Source organism: Psammomys obesus, unplaced genomic scaffold (assembly GCF_907164565.1).
Source record: "Psammomys obesus unplaced genomic scaffold, mPsaObe1.curated_primary_1811, whole genome shotgun sequence".
Lineage (NCBI taxonomy): Eukaryota > Metazoa > Chordata > Mammalia > Rodentia > Muridae > Psammomys > Psammomys obesus.
In genome coordinates this window covers 2387534-2400121 of record NW_026587382.1, presented here as the reverse complement: position 1 = coordinate 2400121, position 12588 = coordinate 2387534, and the positions used below count along the sequence as shown (strand labels likewise).

Sequence of the window (12588 nt, the reverse complement as noted above, 5' to 3'; positions counted from 1 at the left end):
AAGTCAAGAGGACAGCTGGAAAAGGTTAATGTGAGAGGGGAGAAGTTAACCACACAACAAACAAAACCATTATTTTATTAAGCTGGAAAACAAAATATCGAAGACAGTATTCCCCCCCCCAAAGCTTGGAGAGGTAAGTGCAAGTGGCTATAAAGACAACAGACTTTTGGGGGGCTGTGGCACACACGCCTCAGGTATGTGTATCTACACACACCACTCTGTCCTTCCCCACACCCTTCGGTGAAAAGCCCGTACAGTGGCATCTTCAGGGCTACCCCACAGCTTTTCTTCCTGCATTCTGTAGCCCATTTCACCTTTGGCCCTGGACAGTCAGGCTGCGTCTTCGATGGAGAAAATTTAGCATCTCTAACCATAGGTCTGTGCTACAAGGCTGTACTTTTGGCTCCTGGAGAAGTCGTTTCTGCTTGCACTCACCAGAGAAGCCAGGGGCCCTTGGTCAACGCCCCAGTTTCAAAGAAAAATGTCAAACCTTTAGAACTAGTTATTTTATTAAATGATATTAATACACATTCCAAAAGATTTCATTGTTGTTGCCTCTAAAGCATGTACTTGTTTTCCACACTGAACACGTGAGAATATCAACCCAACATATCTACCTTTTTTTTTTTTTTTTTCAATCTTAACAGGTAACCCCACCAATTAAAAATATGGAGGCAGGGGTAGGGGAGCAGTAATTTACAGCCGCTTTAAACCTAACAGCTGAGGCCTAACTGTATCAACAGGTAACATTAGGACTGAGTGGACAGTCTGCAGTAAGAAAGCTGTGCCTACTAGACAGACTTGCCTAACCACACACACCACAGTTTCTGCTATCAGAAAGGATAACGGTCCTACTCTGCTCACAGTACCCTCCCAGGAGGCAAACTAAGTTCTGTTGACCTTGGGAAGGCAGAGAGGTGCAGGGAGCTCTCAGGAAATCCTCAGGGATCCTACTTCTGACTCAGCATCACTGATCTGTGTGTACGACTGTACTCATAGCTTCTGTCTGTGGCTTTACAGTGAGCACCAAGGGCCTTAGTTACAACTACTCACTCTGCTTCATATGACTCGTGTCCTTGCTAAGACACACTATGTTGTGCATTCTTTAAAAAATATCTTGTTTATTTTTTTTAAACTCAGGGTGAAATACAAAAGTCAGAGCATGGTATGGAGTTTAAATCACAAACACAGAAAGAATAAAATCCCTTGTTTTATCTTTATGAATACCAGAAATGTCTTTTGTTTCACTATATCACATATATACAGTTGTCTTCATTTACTGTTGTAGACAGATTTCCTTAAAATATCTGACAGCTTCATATAATCCTCACTTCCATCCTGAAACAAACACACTGAAGATCCTGTGACAAGAACAAAACAAAAAACACCCCACAAAGCCCAACCCCTGGAAAGTCCACCCTTGAACTGTACAAAGTATTCCTTTCACATATTGGCCACTATACTTTAGAGGACAATTATCCTGCCTCAACATTTGAGAAACCATTTTCCTGATACTCCCACATTTTCTTAGAAAAATCAAGTGGTCAAAGAGCCTTTTCAAGTAAACAGTATGTTTAGCTTAAACAAGAGCAGTAGGAAGAATTCACATTCTTTTATTCTACACTGAAAAATACCCCCACTTAATTTCTGGAAAAAAAAAATCAATTCTGAAAGTCCCAATCCCCGTGCCCCACCCCATTCTCTCCGTGTGATGCTTTGAAGACTCAGTATGTAACTATACTTCCCTTGCTTTGCTATGCTATATGCCCAACCCCCACACAAAGTCACGGTGTCGTGCTTTCTGTGGGGAGCACTGCAGGGCAGAGAGGCTTGAGATAGGAAAGAAGAGCTGGTTCAAAACGGGACGTGGACGCGAGTGTCTCGCGGCACACTCACACAGAGCATAGCTCTTAGGCTGTGTTGGACAGCCTTTCTTTGGAAAAGTGGTTTGTTCTGAGACAAGATTGTCTTGGACCACATGCTGCACTTTCCTCCATCTCTGCTATCTCACTGATAAATTGAAAGCGCCCTTTACTTCCTTAGAGTTCTATACTAACTTGCTAGAATTCCTTCAAAAGCTCAACACATTGTTTTATACACCCAGCTGGAGATCATCAGCATGTACCTTGCTGCAACACTAACAGAAATTCTAGTAAGCAGTATTTGCTTCCCAGGTAAGCACAAAGAGAGAAGCAATCAGAGCACAGTGATTGTCTTTTCCCTAAGCATTATATGCAGAAATACAAACAACTGCTCAGTGCAGGGAAGAAAGCTTTCTCCTCCACAGCAATGACTCAGGCAAGGCATCCATCAGTTGGCATGGGGGTGGGTGCTGAGACCTTGCTTTCTCTGTAAAGACATGGCCAGCAATACCCACCTGTCTCTAAGACACACCTATAGCGTATCATGTAAGGACACCACTCAATCTCCTCTGAAACAGCAAGAACAGGACTCAGATGGGGGTGGAAAAGACAAAATACTTTCTCTAATAATTATGTTTGCTGAAAACCACCAGTGAGGCACCATAGTAAAATGAGTGTCTGCTTTTAAGAAGGCAGTAATAATATGAGGAGAAAGGGGGAAAGCAGGGGACAAGGGCTGAGAACAATGTGCAAAGCCACCAAAACACTTCCTTTTCCTTCTTTCCAAAGGACAGTGGGTCACATAGCACCATTAAATGATCCCTTCCCTAGCTTTACACGCTGTGATCATTTCCCATTTTAACTTTGAAATTATACTCAGCTTCTTTTAACAAGGAGACTTTTCTTTTTTCTTTTTGAGACAAAGTTCCACTATATAGCCCAAGCTGGCCTTCGAGTTGCCATTATCTTGTCCCTGCCTCCCAGCATTGGCGTTGTGTGTGAATGTCACCCACACTAAGCAAGAGAAGACTTTCTACTACATAGAATGAAGCCCGTATGGCCTCTGAGTCACTGCCTGGTAATAGTTCCGAGGAAGCTACTTGAAAAACAAAAATAAAGAACTCAGTTTCAACATGCCTTTAGACTAAAGCAAATACACCTGACAGGCCCAAAGCTGCCCACACTGTCCCTCTGCAAACACCTCTTGGTCTTCAGCAGGGCAGAGAATACCAAGGGAGCCAAGCTGGTCACGGAAGTTGCTTGGCTGGAGAGGAAGGAGACAGGGGTCCTCTCACTATTAGCAAGGCCAAAACCCAAATAACACCTCAGCATTGCACATTATTACCTGTACTGACCAAAGTTTTATTTAAAATTTAAGTAATATCTCCAATAGGTGAGATTATAATATTGTCTTCTTCCCCACTCCCCAAAACCCCAGCCAAGTAAAGTGGCTTTGGTTATGTTTACCTTTTTTTTTTTTTTTTTTAAAGAAAAATAGAAACAACTTGGGAAAGGTCCTAAGTGTGGAGAGAGAAGATAATGGTAAATTGTCACTATGTATGCTTTCGGAATTTGGAAGGGAGGCCCCTTCATTAAAAACAAAACAAAACAAAACAAAATCAAGAGAGAGAGAGAGAAAAAAAAACCAAATAGAAACAAGAAACCAAACTGCTACTTTCAATGCTCTCTAGACTGTTGGAAATATCTTTTCCTGATCTCCATCAGTACCTGGGAGGGAAGAACGGGCGTTTTGGTGCAAAGAACGGAGGGCCTCTACCAAAAGGTGGCCTGGGTCTCTTTAAACTGTGGAATGGGTCTCTGCCAAGAAAAGCTTCCCTAGGCCCAAAGTCTGGCCGGGGACTCCGTAAAATCATACCACTCCGGCCGATGGCGTCTCTGTGTGCAGGACCCAAGGGAAGGCCACCGCTGCTGGTATTGCCTCCACCTCCTCCTCCAAGGGCTGGGCCCAGGTGCTCCAGAGGGTGGGAAGGCAGGCTCAGGCTTTCTCGTGCACGACTAAGACCAGGGCCATTGAGGTCCCTGGGTCCTGTGAGCACCCCAAAATGCTCAGCCAGGGTCCCTTGAAGGAGGGAACTATGGTCCTTGGGAAAAACTGCCACGGCCCCAGTCACTCCATGCTCTGGCAATGGTGGAGCTGGGAAAGGTACAACCCCAGAGTGGTCAACAGGGGGCGGAGGAGGGGGTGGAGTAGCAAATGGGACACCACTTCCCCCACTGCCAAGGTCCCCAGGGGGTGGTGGAGGGGGCGGTGGAGGGAAAGGAACCCCGCTGTGCTCTCCCGGAGGAGGTGGAGGGGCAGCATGGGCCAGAGATGCCTCCTTTGTAAAGGGGTTTGAAAGATCCACCGAGGGCAGATGAGTGGGCGCCTCTCGAGAGAAGATGCCACCGTGATCCTTAGGAGGGGCAGGTGGGGCGGGCGATGGCCCCACTGGCTCTCTCTGGAAGGGTGTCCCATGTTCCAAAGGGGATGGGGGGAGATGATGCTCAAATGTTGAGTTGAAACTGTTGGAACGAAAGCTGGCGACACTCTCCTGAAACTGGGGTGCCCGTTCCTTGTACGGTGTTGTCTTAAAGCCAGTGAGGCCTCCGCTGCCCCCACCCCCAAGGGATGCCAACTCAGAGGCACTTGAAGGACCATTGTCAAAAGAGCTGCCTGGTGTGCTCAGATCAAACCAACCCACTCTTGAAACCTCACGCCCATGTCCTCTATTTCCCTTCCCAGGGACTCGTATGGATTCTACTGTCTGTATTGGCTCCCCTGACATCCTCCTATTAGCTGCATTATGATAACCCAGAGTTTCTATGGGGGCCCCCTTTTCTTCTGTGCTATCAGGCAAGTCTAAACAGGAGGAGGAAACACGGGTTTCTATGCGATAGTGTTCTTCCTGGTGGTGGTCAGTGGTGGGCAAGCTGGGCTGGGTGAGGTTTGACAGACTGACACCCTCATTTGAAGTACCCTTGCTGGGGGTCTGGCCAAAATGCTTATCATCTGAGGGCTTGCGTGAGGCATTTTTAAGCATATTCTTAAACTCAATCGTCGATGTGGTGGAAATCGTGGAGACCAGGACTTTCTCCACGCCTGATGTGGGTGGGTGGCCCGTTGGAGCAGCAAGGGTATTCTGCGAAGAGAAAAGGGAACGATGTGGGCCTGAGTGAGGAGAGTCTGGGTACTGCTTCTGGGGCAAGGTGAGATGCCCAGCGGTAGACTGAGACAAGCTACTGTGGTTGGAGTTGGGGGTGAAAAAGGAATCGTTCTTACTCGGTGATGGTGACCGGTCAGACCCAGGTTCACTCCCTCTTATGCTGAAGGCACCAAACAGCCCAGGGGGAGAGGAGAGTCGGTCACAGTTCTCACTAGAGTCCAGGAGGGCCCTTACAGATGGAGGGAAGGCAGACTTTACCCCAAACTCTTGGGCCCTGTGGTTATAACTGGACAGGATTGGCTGGTACTCAGCGCTGTCAGAAAGCTTGCTTGCCTTCAGGATGGATTTGGCTGGTTTCTTCTCTAGGTTCATCATGGCAGAAGGTGGCGGCCCTGAATATTCAAAATCTCGGTAATCCTCATCTTCCTGGAAAGAAGTATCTGGGAAGAACTTATCCTGTGCAGAGTCCATCACGGAAGACGGCCTCTCAACCCCATCAGAAGGCTGCTTGAAAGGAGAGTCACTGCCCAGACCGAAGGGTCGATACGTAGACACAGAATTGGGGAGCTCCTGGGGGTAGCTTTCGTCTCTTCCAGGGGGTGGTGATCTGGTACTGCTAGGTGTTGATGAACCAGGGCTGATGATCTTCGAGAGCAGGGACATGGTGTCCACACTGCTGGATGTGGGCTTGTCCATCATCTCATCCTGGGTGGGTGTTCCACTCCGTTCATCCCGAACAGGAGTTCCATCAATGTTGTCCACTGAAGTGTTGGTAGGAGCACGCTGGAAGTCTGAGGAATGGCTCTCTGACGGGGCGCTGGATCCCAAACTGCTCAGGATTGGGATGTTTAAATTTAAGCCACTGAAGCCAGGATTACCTTTTAAGAAGTTGTGGATCTTCATTTCCAGGCTTGGGGAGGTGGACTCTGATTCCAGCTTTGGCTTGGAGACCTCTGAGGACTGGGACATGGCAACTTCAGTAGGTGGGGCGGCAGGACTAGTGTTGTGGGTACCTGTGAACCCTAAAGAACTGGATGGTAGTTTAAAAGTAGGGCTCGGGAGCCCTGGGCTCTGCCCAACTGACGCCTTGCTTGCTGAGGTCGAAGAGACTTCAGAAGTCGAAGAGTTAGGAGAATAATTGAAGCTTTTGGAAATAAAAGACTGGGTATTGGAGAGCAGATTTCTCCCCTTCACGGCAGAGCCTGTGGTGCTGGCAGGGGAGGTTGTGGTGCTCTGGGAAGCAGCTTCACTGGCTGGCACTGGGTTCCCAGTGACACTCTGAAGTAAAGATGACAGGCCTGTAGAAACACAGATTAGAGGGGTTAAAAAGAACAACTACCCACACTCTAATGAAAACAAGGCAGGCTTACCAGATACTATCATTCACTCTGGTGGGAACCAGATAGATTTTAAAATATGAAGTTAAAAGGAATCCAGACTAAACAGGCTGTGTCTAGATGAGACAGAAAAATATCAGGCCTATTTATCAATCTAAGATAGCAAAGCCCTCAGATAACCAGATACAAGTCCAGTAACAAAGGTAACAGGAAAGAGAGGGATTTTTAATGTCAGAATCAGTCATAGCTTAAACAAAGCAAAGCAGGAGAGGGAAGGAAGCAAACAAAACATCCCCAGCCAGTATCTGTGCTTGAGCTGTGCAATCACTCTAAACACAAGCAAATACTCCCATCTTTCTATCCTCTAGTTTACTCTATATGCTAGCATGCACTGTTGTTCTCAAGAGGAAAACATATGCAAAATTCAGATATCTGCTTCAACGGGGGAGGGTAATACTTTTTTCAACAAGTCTATCTCTTGTTAGATCGATGTTACTTTTAAGATTATTTTGTATGTCTATGGGTGTTGTGCCCTCATGTATGACTATGTACTACATGCATGCCTGCTGCCCAAGAAGAAAAAGCCATTGGCTCCCCTGGAACTGGAGTTACAGACAGTTGGGAGCTGCTGTGTGGGTGCTGGGAATTGAACCCAGGTCCTTTGGAAGAACAGCTAGTGCTCTGAACCACTGAGCCATCTCTCAGGGAATTGCTATGTAGATCAGCTAGCCTCAAACTCTCTTTAAAACAAACGTAGGGATGAGGGAGAGGTGGCTCAGAGGTTAAGAGCACTGACTATTCTTCCAAAAGTCCTGAGTTCAATTCCCAGCAACTACATGGGGGCTCATAACCATTTGTAATGAGATCTGGTGCCCTCTTCTGGCCATGTAGGCATAGATGCAGGCATAATACTGTGTAAGTAACAAATAAATCTTGATAAGTCAGAGGGGAAAAAATGTCTTTGGTTAGAAGAACTTTGCTCCAAAGATGGCAATGATAAATATAAAAACAGATATACAAAGACTTACAAAGCCAGACCATAGAGGTACTGATCTTTTTATACAAAAACATACAAATCCCGTTTTATAGCTAGAGAAATCCAAGGAGTATCAGTTAGTACAAACTGACAATGAGATTCAACCCTGTACATTGACTGATAAGCCTCAGAATTATGGAGAAGGAATTCTTTGGTGTCGTCTGAAGTTAATGAAATCAAAGTATTCCTGAAAATAAAACAATAAAACAAAAACCAATGATCTTCCTACATAGCCAGGCTGAACTCACACAGGCTGCCTAAATTATAAATGTTTACTTCCATGTCCAGGCAGAAAATAGTCCAAAAGACAAAAAATAAATAAATAAATAGAAACAAAAATTGACAAGGCAGTAACATAAGATCCTATTAAATTCATCCTACTTTGTCAGGTTTATTCTGACAAATGACTTTCTGGTCATAAATGAAATTTTCAGTTCTTAACCAAATATACCAAAACTATCTTACCAGGCTGACCTTGAACTCACAGACATCCAACTGATCTACCTCTTGAGTAAAGGCATGCATCAACAGTGCCTGGTTAAGGTTTGAATTTAGAAAAAACTTTTGTTTTTTCCTTGACTTCCAAATGTTAAAATTAGGTCTGTGTGTACATGCACACATGGCAGCTACATGTGGAAGCCAGAGGTCAGCTCCAAGTGTCGGGAGCCGTCCACCGTATCTTTCGAGGCCGTGTGTCAGTGTGGCCAGCTGTTTGATGTGGGTGCCGGTCCTCACGCATACACAAAAAGCACTTTACCACCAGAACACATCCTAAAATATGTGGATTTCATGACACTGTATGCAAATACCATGTATCCTTGTATTCCGTTATTCATCTGCCTCTCCTACCGTCCTCCCTGCTACCTCCTACTGCTGGCCACTTCTTGGCAAACAGTAATTCCATCTACTTTCATGTCACGTGTATTTCACCCCAATCGAGATCTTTTCTTCACCTCTCATAGGTCTCTATTTTGATAAAATACAAGATAAAATACAAAGATAAAATTTATTTTGCCTTTGAGAAAATATAGCTATTTGTCTTTCTGCCTCTGGCTTTACTCTGCTTTAACACAATGATCTCCAATTACATCCACTTCCCTGTAAATGCTGTACTTTTCATTTTCTTTATAAGGCTGAATTAAACTCAAAAGTGCATATGTGCATTTCCTTTATTGGTCTGTGGATGGGGACCTAGGCTGGTTCCATTTCTTGATTACTGCAAGTGAGGCAACAAACCTCTGTGGTGTGTTGAGTTCTTCAAATACAGACCCAGGAACAACTCTATCAGAGTCTTATGAAAGCACCATCACCAGTGTTTTCAGAAAAGCCCACCCCGATTTCCATGATGATTAAAAAGTACAAACCTCAGTTCTGGACACAACTTTATCATGACAATTGTTTTTGCTTCACACATGCTAGGTAAGTGTTCTACCCTAAGCTCTACTCCGGGCTGAGGCCCATCTTTCGAGGCAGTCTTGTTGTGTACACCCGGGTTGCCCTAGCACTTGTTCTTTGGCCTACATTGGCATAAACTGGGACCCTTCTGCCACTGCCTCCCAGGTGAGGGTCACACACACCTATCCTTGTTTGCTTGTTTATTTTTTGAGACAGGGTCTCACTATATAACCCTGGCTGGCTTCAGACTCACAGAGATCCATCTACCTCTGCCTCTCAAGTGCTGGGATTAAAGGCGTGCAGCACTATGCCTGGCTAAATTATTTTGTTTTCTTAAACAGATATTTGCTGCACAGCCCCAGCTAGCCTCAAAATTATTGCAATCCTGCCTGAATGCTGGAATTACAGACATTAGAGACATTCAGTATTATCTTTCAGATACTGTGGGACATGTTCTTCAACAGAGCACTATTTTTTCAAAGCACTGTTTTTCCTGTCAGGCCAGTGAGATGGCTCAACAGGTCAGACACCTGAGCCAAGCCTGATGACCTGAGCTTGAGCCTCAACATTCGTAGAAGGAAAGACCCACTTTCCACAAGTTGTCCTTTGACATTGAGGTACATGTAACACCTACCCATAAATAACTATACTTTTTCTTTTTTGCACGATTTTTGTGTAGCCCTGGTGGTCCTGAAACTCTCTCTGTAGAAAAGGGTGGCTTAAAATTAAAGAGATCTACCTGCCTCTGCATCCCGAGTGCTGGGATTAGAGTGTGCCAATATGCCTGGCCAAAAGTTCCTTTTCCTAAAAGCCAAAGAAAGGTGATAAACGCTGCCATTCCAGCAGGTTCACGTTCTGTGTTCTTATTTCTCATTCTGTCAGAACACACTTCTTAAAATTCCACCTGACAGGAAGTATCACCTGGCATTGCTGTAGCAGCTGCAGAGCACACAGGACTCTGTGTGATGTAGTGTTGCATCTATGGGAGAAACTAATATGGTGACTTCAAGATTTCCTGTATCTATAGGAAGGCAATGGAAAGAAAAATCAAAAGCATTATAACCTCTCTTGAGTTGTACACAATGAGCTCTTGTAGATTATCAAATTTTTTAATTAAACAAAAACAAAACAGAATCCCACTGTAGCCTATGTTAGCCTGTAACTTGAGATCTGAGTCTTCTAAGAGCTGGGATTACTGGGAATATCAATTCTTTATTGCTAGTTCCAATAGAGAGGGGTTTCAGATGATCACTGAATAGTATTTAGTTCTGTAAAGTAAAATTCGTTAAAGATAAACAATAGTAACAGACTGACAAGAACAATTTAGGAATCAGAAGTAATTCACATTTACACTGCTCTACATACAGAGCAGAGCTCCTCACCCTAGCACTGCTGATATTTTATTTTACACTGGGTAAGTGCCTGTGGTTGGACTATGCTATGCACTGTAGGATATTTAACATTGTCTCTCTGGCCCTGACACATCAGATGTCACACAGTATCCCTGTTCCAACTGACACTAGTCACCACAGACTGTCACCTAGAAGTCCCTGTAACAATGCTGGTACTGTTCTGGTCTTTATAATTAACTGCATAATTACACTGAGGTGCTTAAGAAGGGTTGTGTAAGAATCTAGAAATAACAATTGAAAGACCAGATATGATTCATGAAAAACTGAAACAGTTTTATGTACAAGACATAACTGAGAAGGCCAAAAAGAGAAGTTTAAACGAGACAGAGATTATAGATAAAAGGGAAAAGAAAAGATGTACTATAGGTCAACATTAAAGCTCAGCACAAATCCCTGCACTAAGAGCTGGGATTTATGTAACCCAGTAGTGCAATGTTGCCAGCAGAGTAATAGCAATCAAGAAACCTGCTTTTTAATTAATTTCAGGTCATCACACGTCAGACAGACTTGTGACCTTAACCAATCACATCACTTCACCTCACTGAGCCTAGTTTCCTTACCTGAATGGGTCTGTTTTAGTGTTATTTTCAAGTCTATAACTGTCACCTCATAAATGGTAAAGATAGTAATGAATTAACTGTATTGTACATTTCATGGCTTTGGATTCCTTAGAACTGGAGACAAACACTCACAATTCAAGACCCTCTGGCACATGTCAGTTTACCTTGGAGTGCAGGGGCTGACTGTGTCTGGGTTTTAGAAAGAGCAGAGAGGATGCTCTCTGGGGTGATCTCCACCTTTGAGAGGATATTTGCCAGAGGGTTGTGAGACGGTGTTGTGGCAGGTGCCGGTGTTTTCAGGCCACTGTTGAGGTTGCTGGGACTGGTAGGAGTTCCTGGAGAAGGTCTTGATGCAGAACTGACCCCTGGTGGCAGAAAGATGAACTCAAGAAAATGCAATACTCAATTTATGACACTTTCCACTCAGTGAATGATTGTTTAATAGTAATTCTGTAACTGGTCTACAAATAGTGCCCATTTTGACACATACAAAGAAAAACATGTGAAAATATGAACTATTGTTTCTATTTGGAATTTTTTTTTTTTAAACAAACAAGCACTATTTTATTTTCATGCACATTCCTTGGTTTTCAGAGAGGCAAGCAGAACAGAGCAGGCAACCTGCTTCTGCTATTGTGGTGCTCAGCAAATGCTGCAGGGTGATGGAGGTCAAAGGCACTACCATTGCAGAACGTCTGTGAGTGGCAAGGGTTTTTCTCTTAAACAGCCTTTAAAATGACATTATACAAATAAACTCCTTTACACTTTTACACTTCAAAACATTGGATCGGTTATTAACACAATAAAAAGGTAAATGCAGACATGAGAAAAACATTTGATTTCTTAAACCACTATGAGCAGGTGTTTTACAAAGAAATATAAATAAGCAAATGAAAAAAATCTTTAATTAAAATATAGATATTATCTTTTCAAGATTAAATGTGACAATGGAAAGGATTAGGAACAATTAAATTTCCAAATACTAGGTATATAAAATAGTATACTCTTCGATAACAATTTAGTTCTTAGATACAATTTTAAATCTACATGCTGTTTTTTTGCTTTTGTGTTTTTGAAACAGGGTCTCACAATGTAACCCAACCAGGCTTCAATCCCTCCTCTCGCCCCACCCCAATAAAGGGTTTCTCTTGGCAGCCCTGCCATCCTGGAACTCCTGGAACTCACTATGTAAAGCAGCTCTTGAACTCAAGGGCTTCACCTGCCTCTGCCTCCTGAGTGCTGGACTGGCCTTAAATTCTTAACCCTTCTGGCTTCCTGAGAGTTAATGTTACAAGTGGCAGCTCACCAAGTTCATATGCTGATTATTTCCCCCAAAATAACACAGAGTGGGCAGGGCACAGAGGAAGTAAGGCTTTTTTCCATATCCTTCCGCACCTGCGCGCTGTGTTCTAGTACTAGATTATTATTATTGGGAGAATGGGGGGGGGGCATGTGGAGGTCAGAAGACAATTTTGTGGAGTCCGCTCTCTCCTGCCACCTTTATATGGACCCTGGAGATGGAATGCAGGTCTTAGCAGGTTTGCATATAAAGGACTTCAGTATTCTTTATAAAGTGGAAAGCTGAAAACACAGTAATGTCTAATGACAACAACTACCAGACACTACAATAGCTAAAGTTGATTTAGATGAATTTTCCTTTCTTGTGTGTGTGCTGTGGAGACGTGGAGACAAGGCAGCACCGGGAGTCTTCCTCTGCTGCTCTCTAAGTTTTGGAAATGGTGCCCATCACTGAATCTGGAGCGTAGAGTTTCTGCTAGACTGGTTGCCACCGCCCGGTGTCTACCTGTCTCCACTCAGGGCC

General features: G+C 44.1%; 1 protein-coding gene across 4 annotated transcripts in view; it reads right to left on the bottom strand.

Annotated features, from left to right (window-relative positions):
• Positions 1 to 44: 44 nt before the first annotated feature.
• Positions 45 to 12588, bottom strand: part of Rprd2 (regulation of nuclear pre-mRNA domain containing 2) — a 49934-nt gene continuing 37390 nt past the window's right edge. For 2 of the 4 annotated variants that reach the window (XM_055603708.1, XM_055603709.1), the window contains 3 exons: positions 10931 to 11131; positions 5143 to 6324; positions 4839 to 5002 (listed from right to left, as the gene is read on the bottom strand). In XM_055603708.1, coding sequence (XP_055459683.1) covers positions 4914 to 5002; positions 5143 to 6324; positions 10931 to 11131 — 1472 coding nt within the window. In that variant the 3' untranslated portion in view covers positions 4839 to 4913. Of the gene's footprint in view, positions 6325 to 10930; positions 11132 to 12588 lie in introns of all 4 variants that reach the window. The other 2 variants (XM_055603706.1, XM_055603707.1) reach the window with 1 other exon arrangement.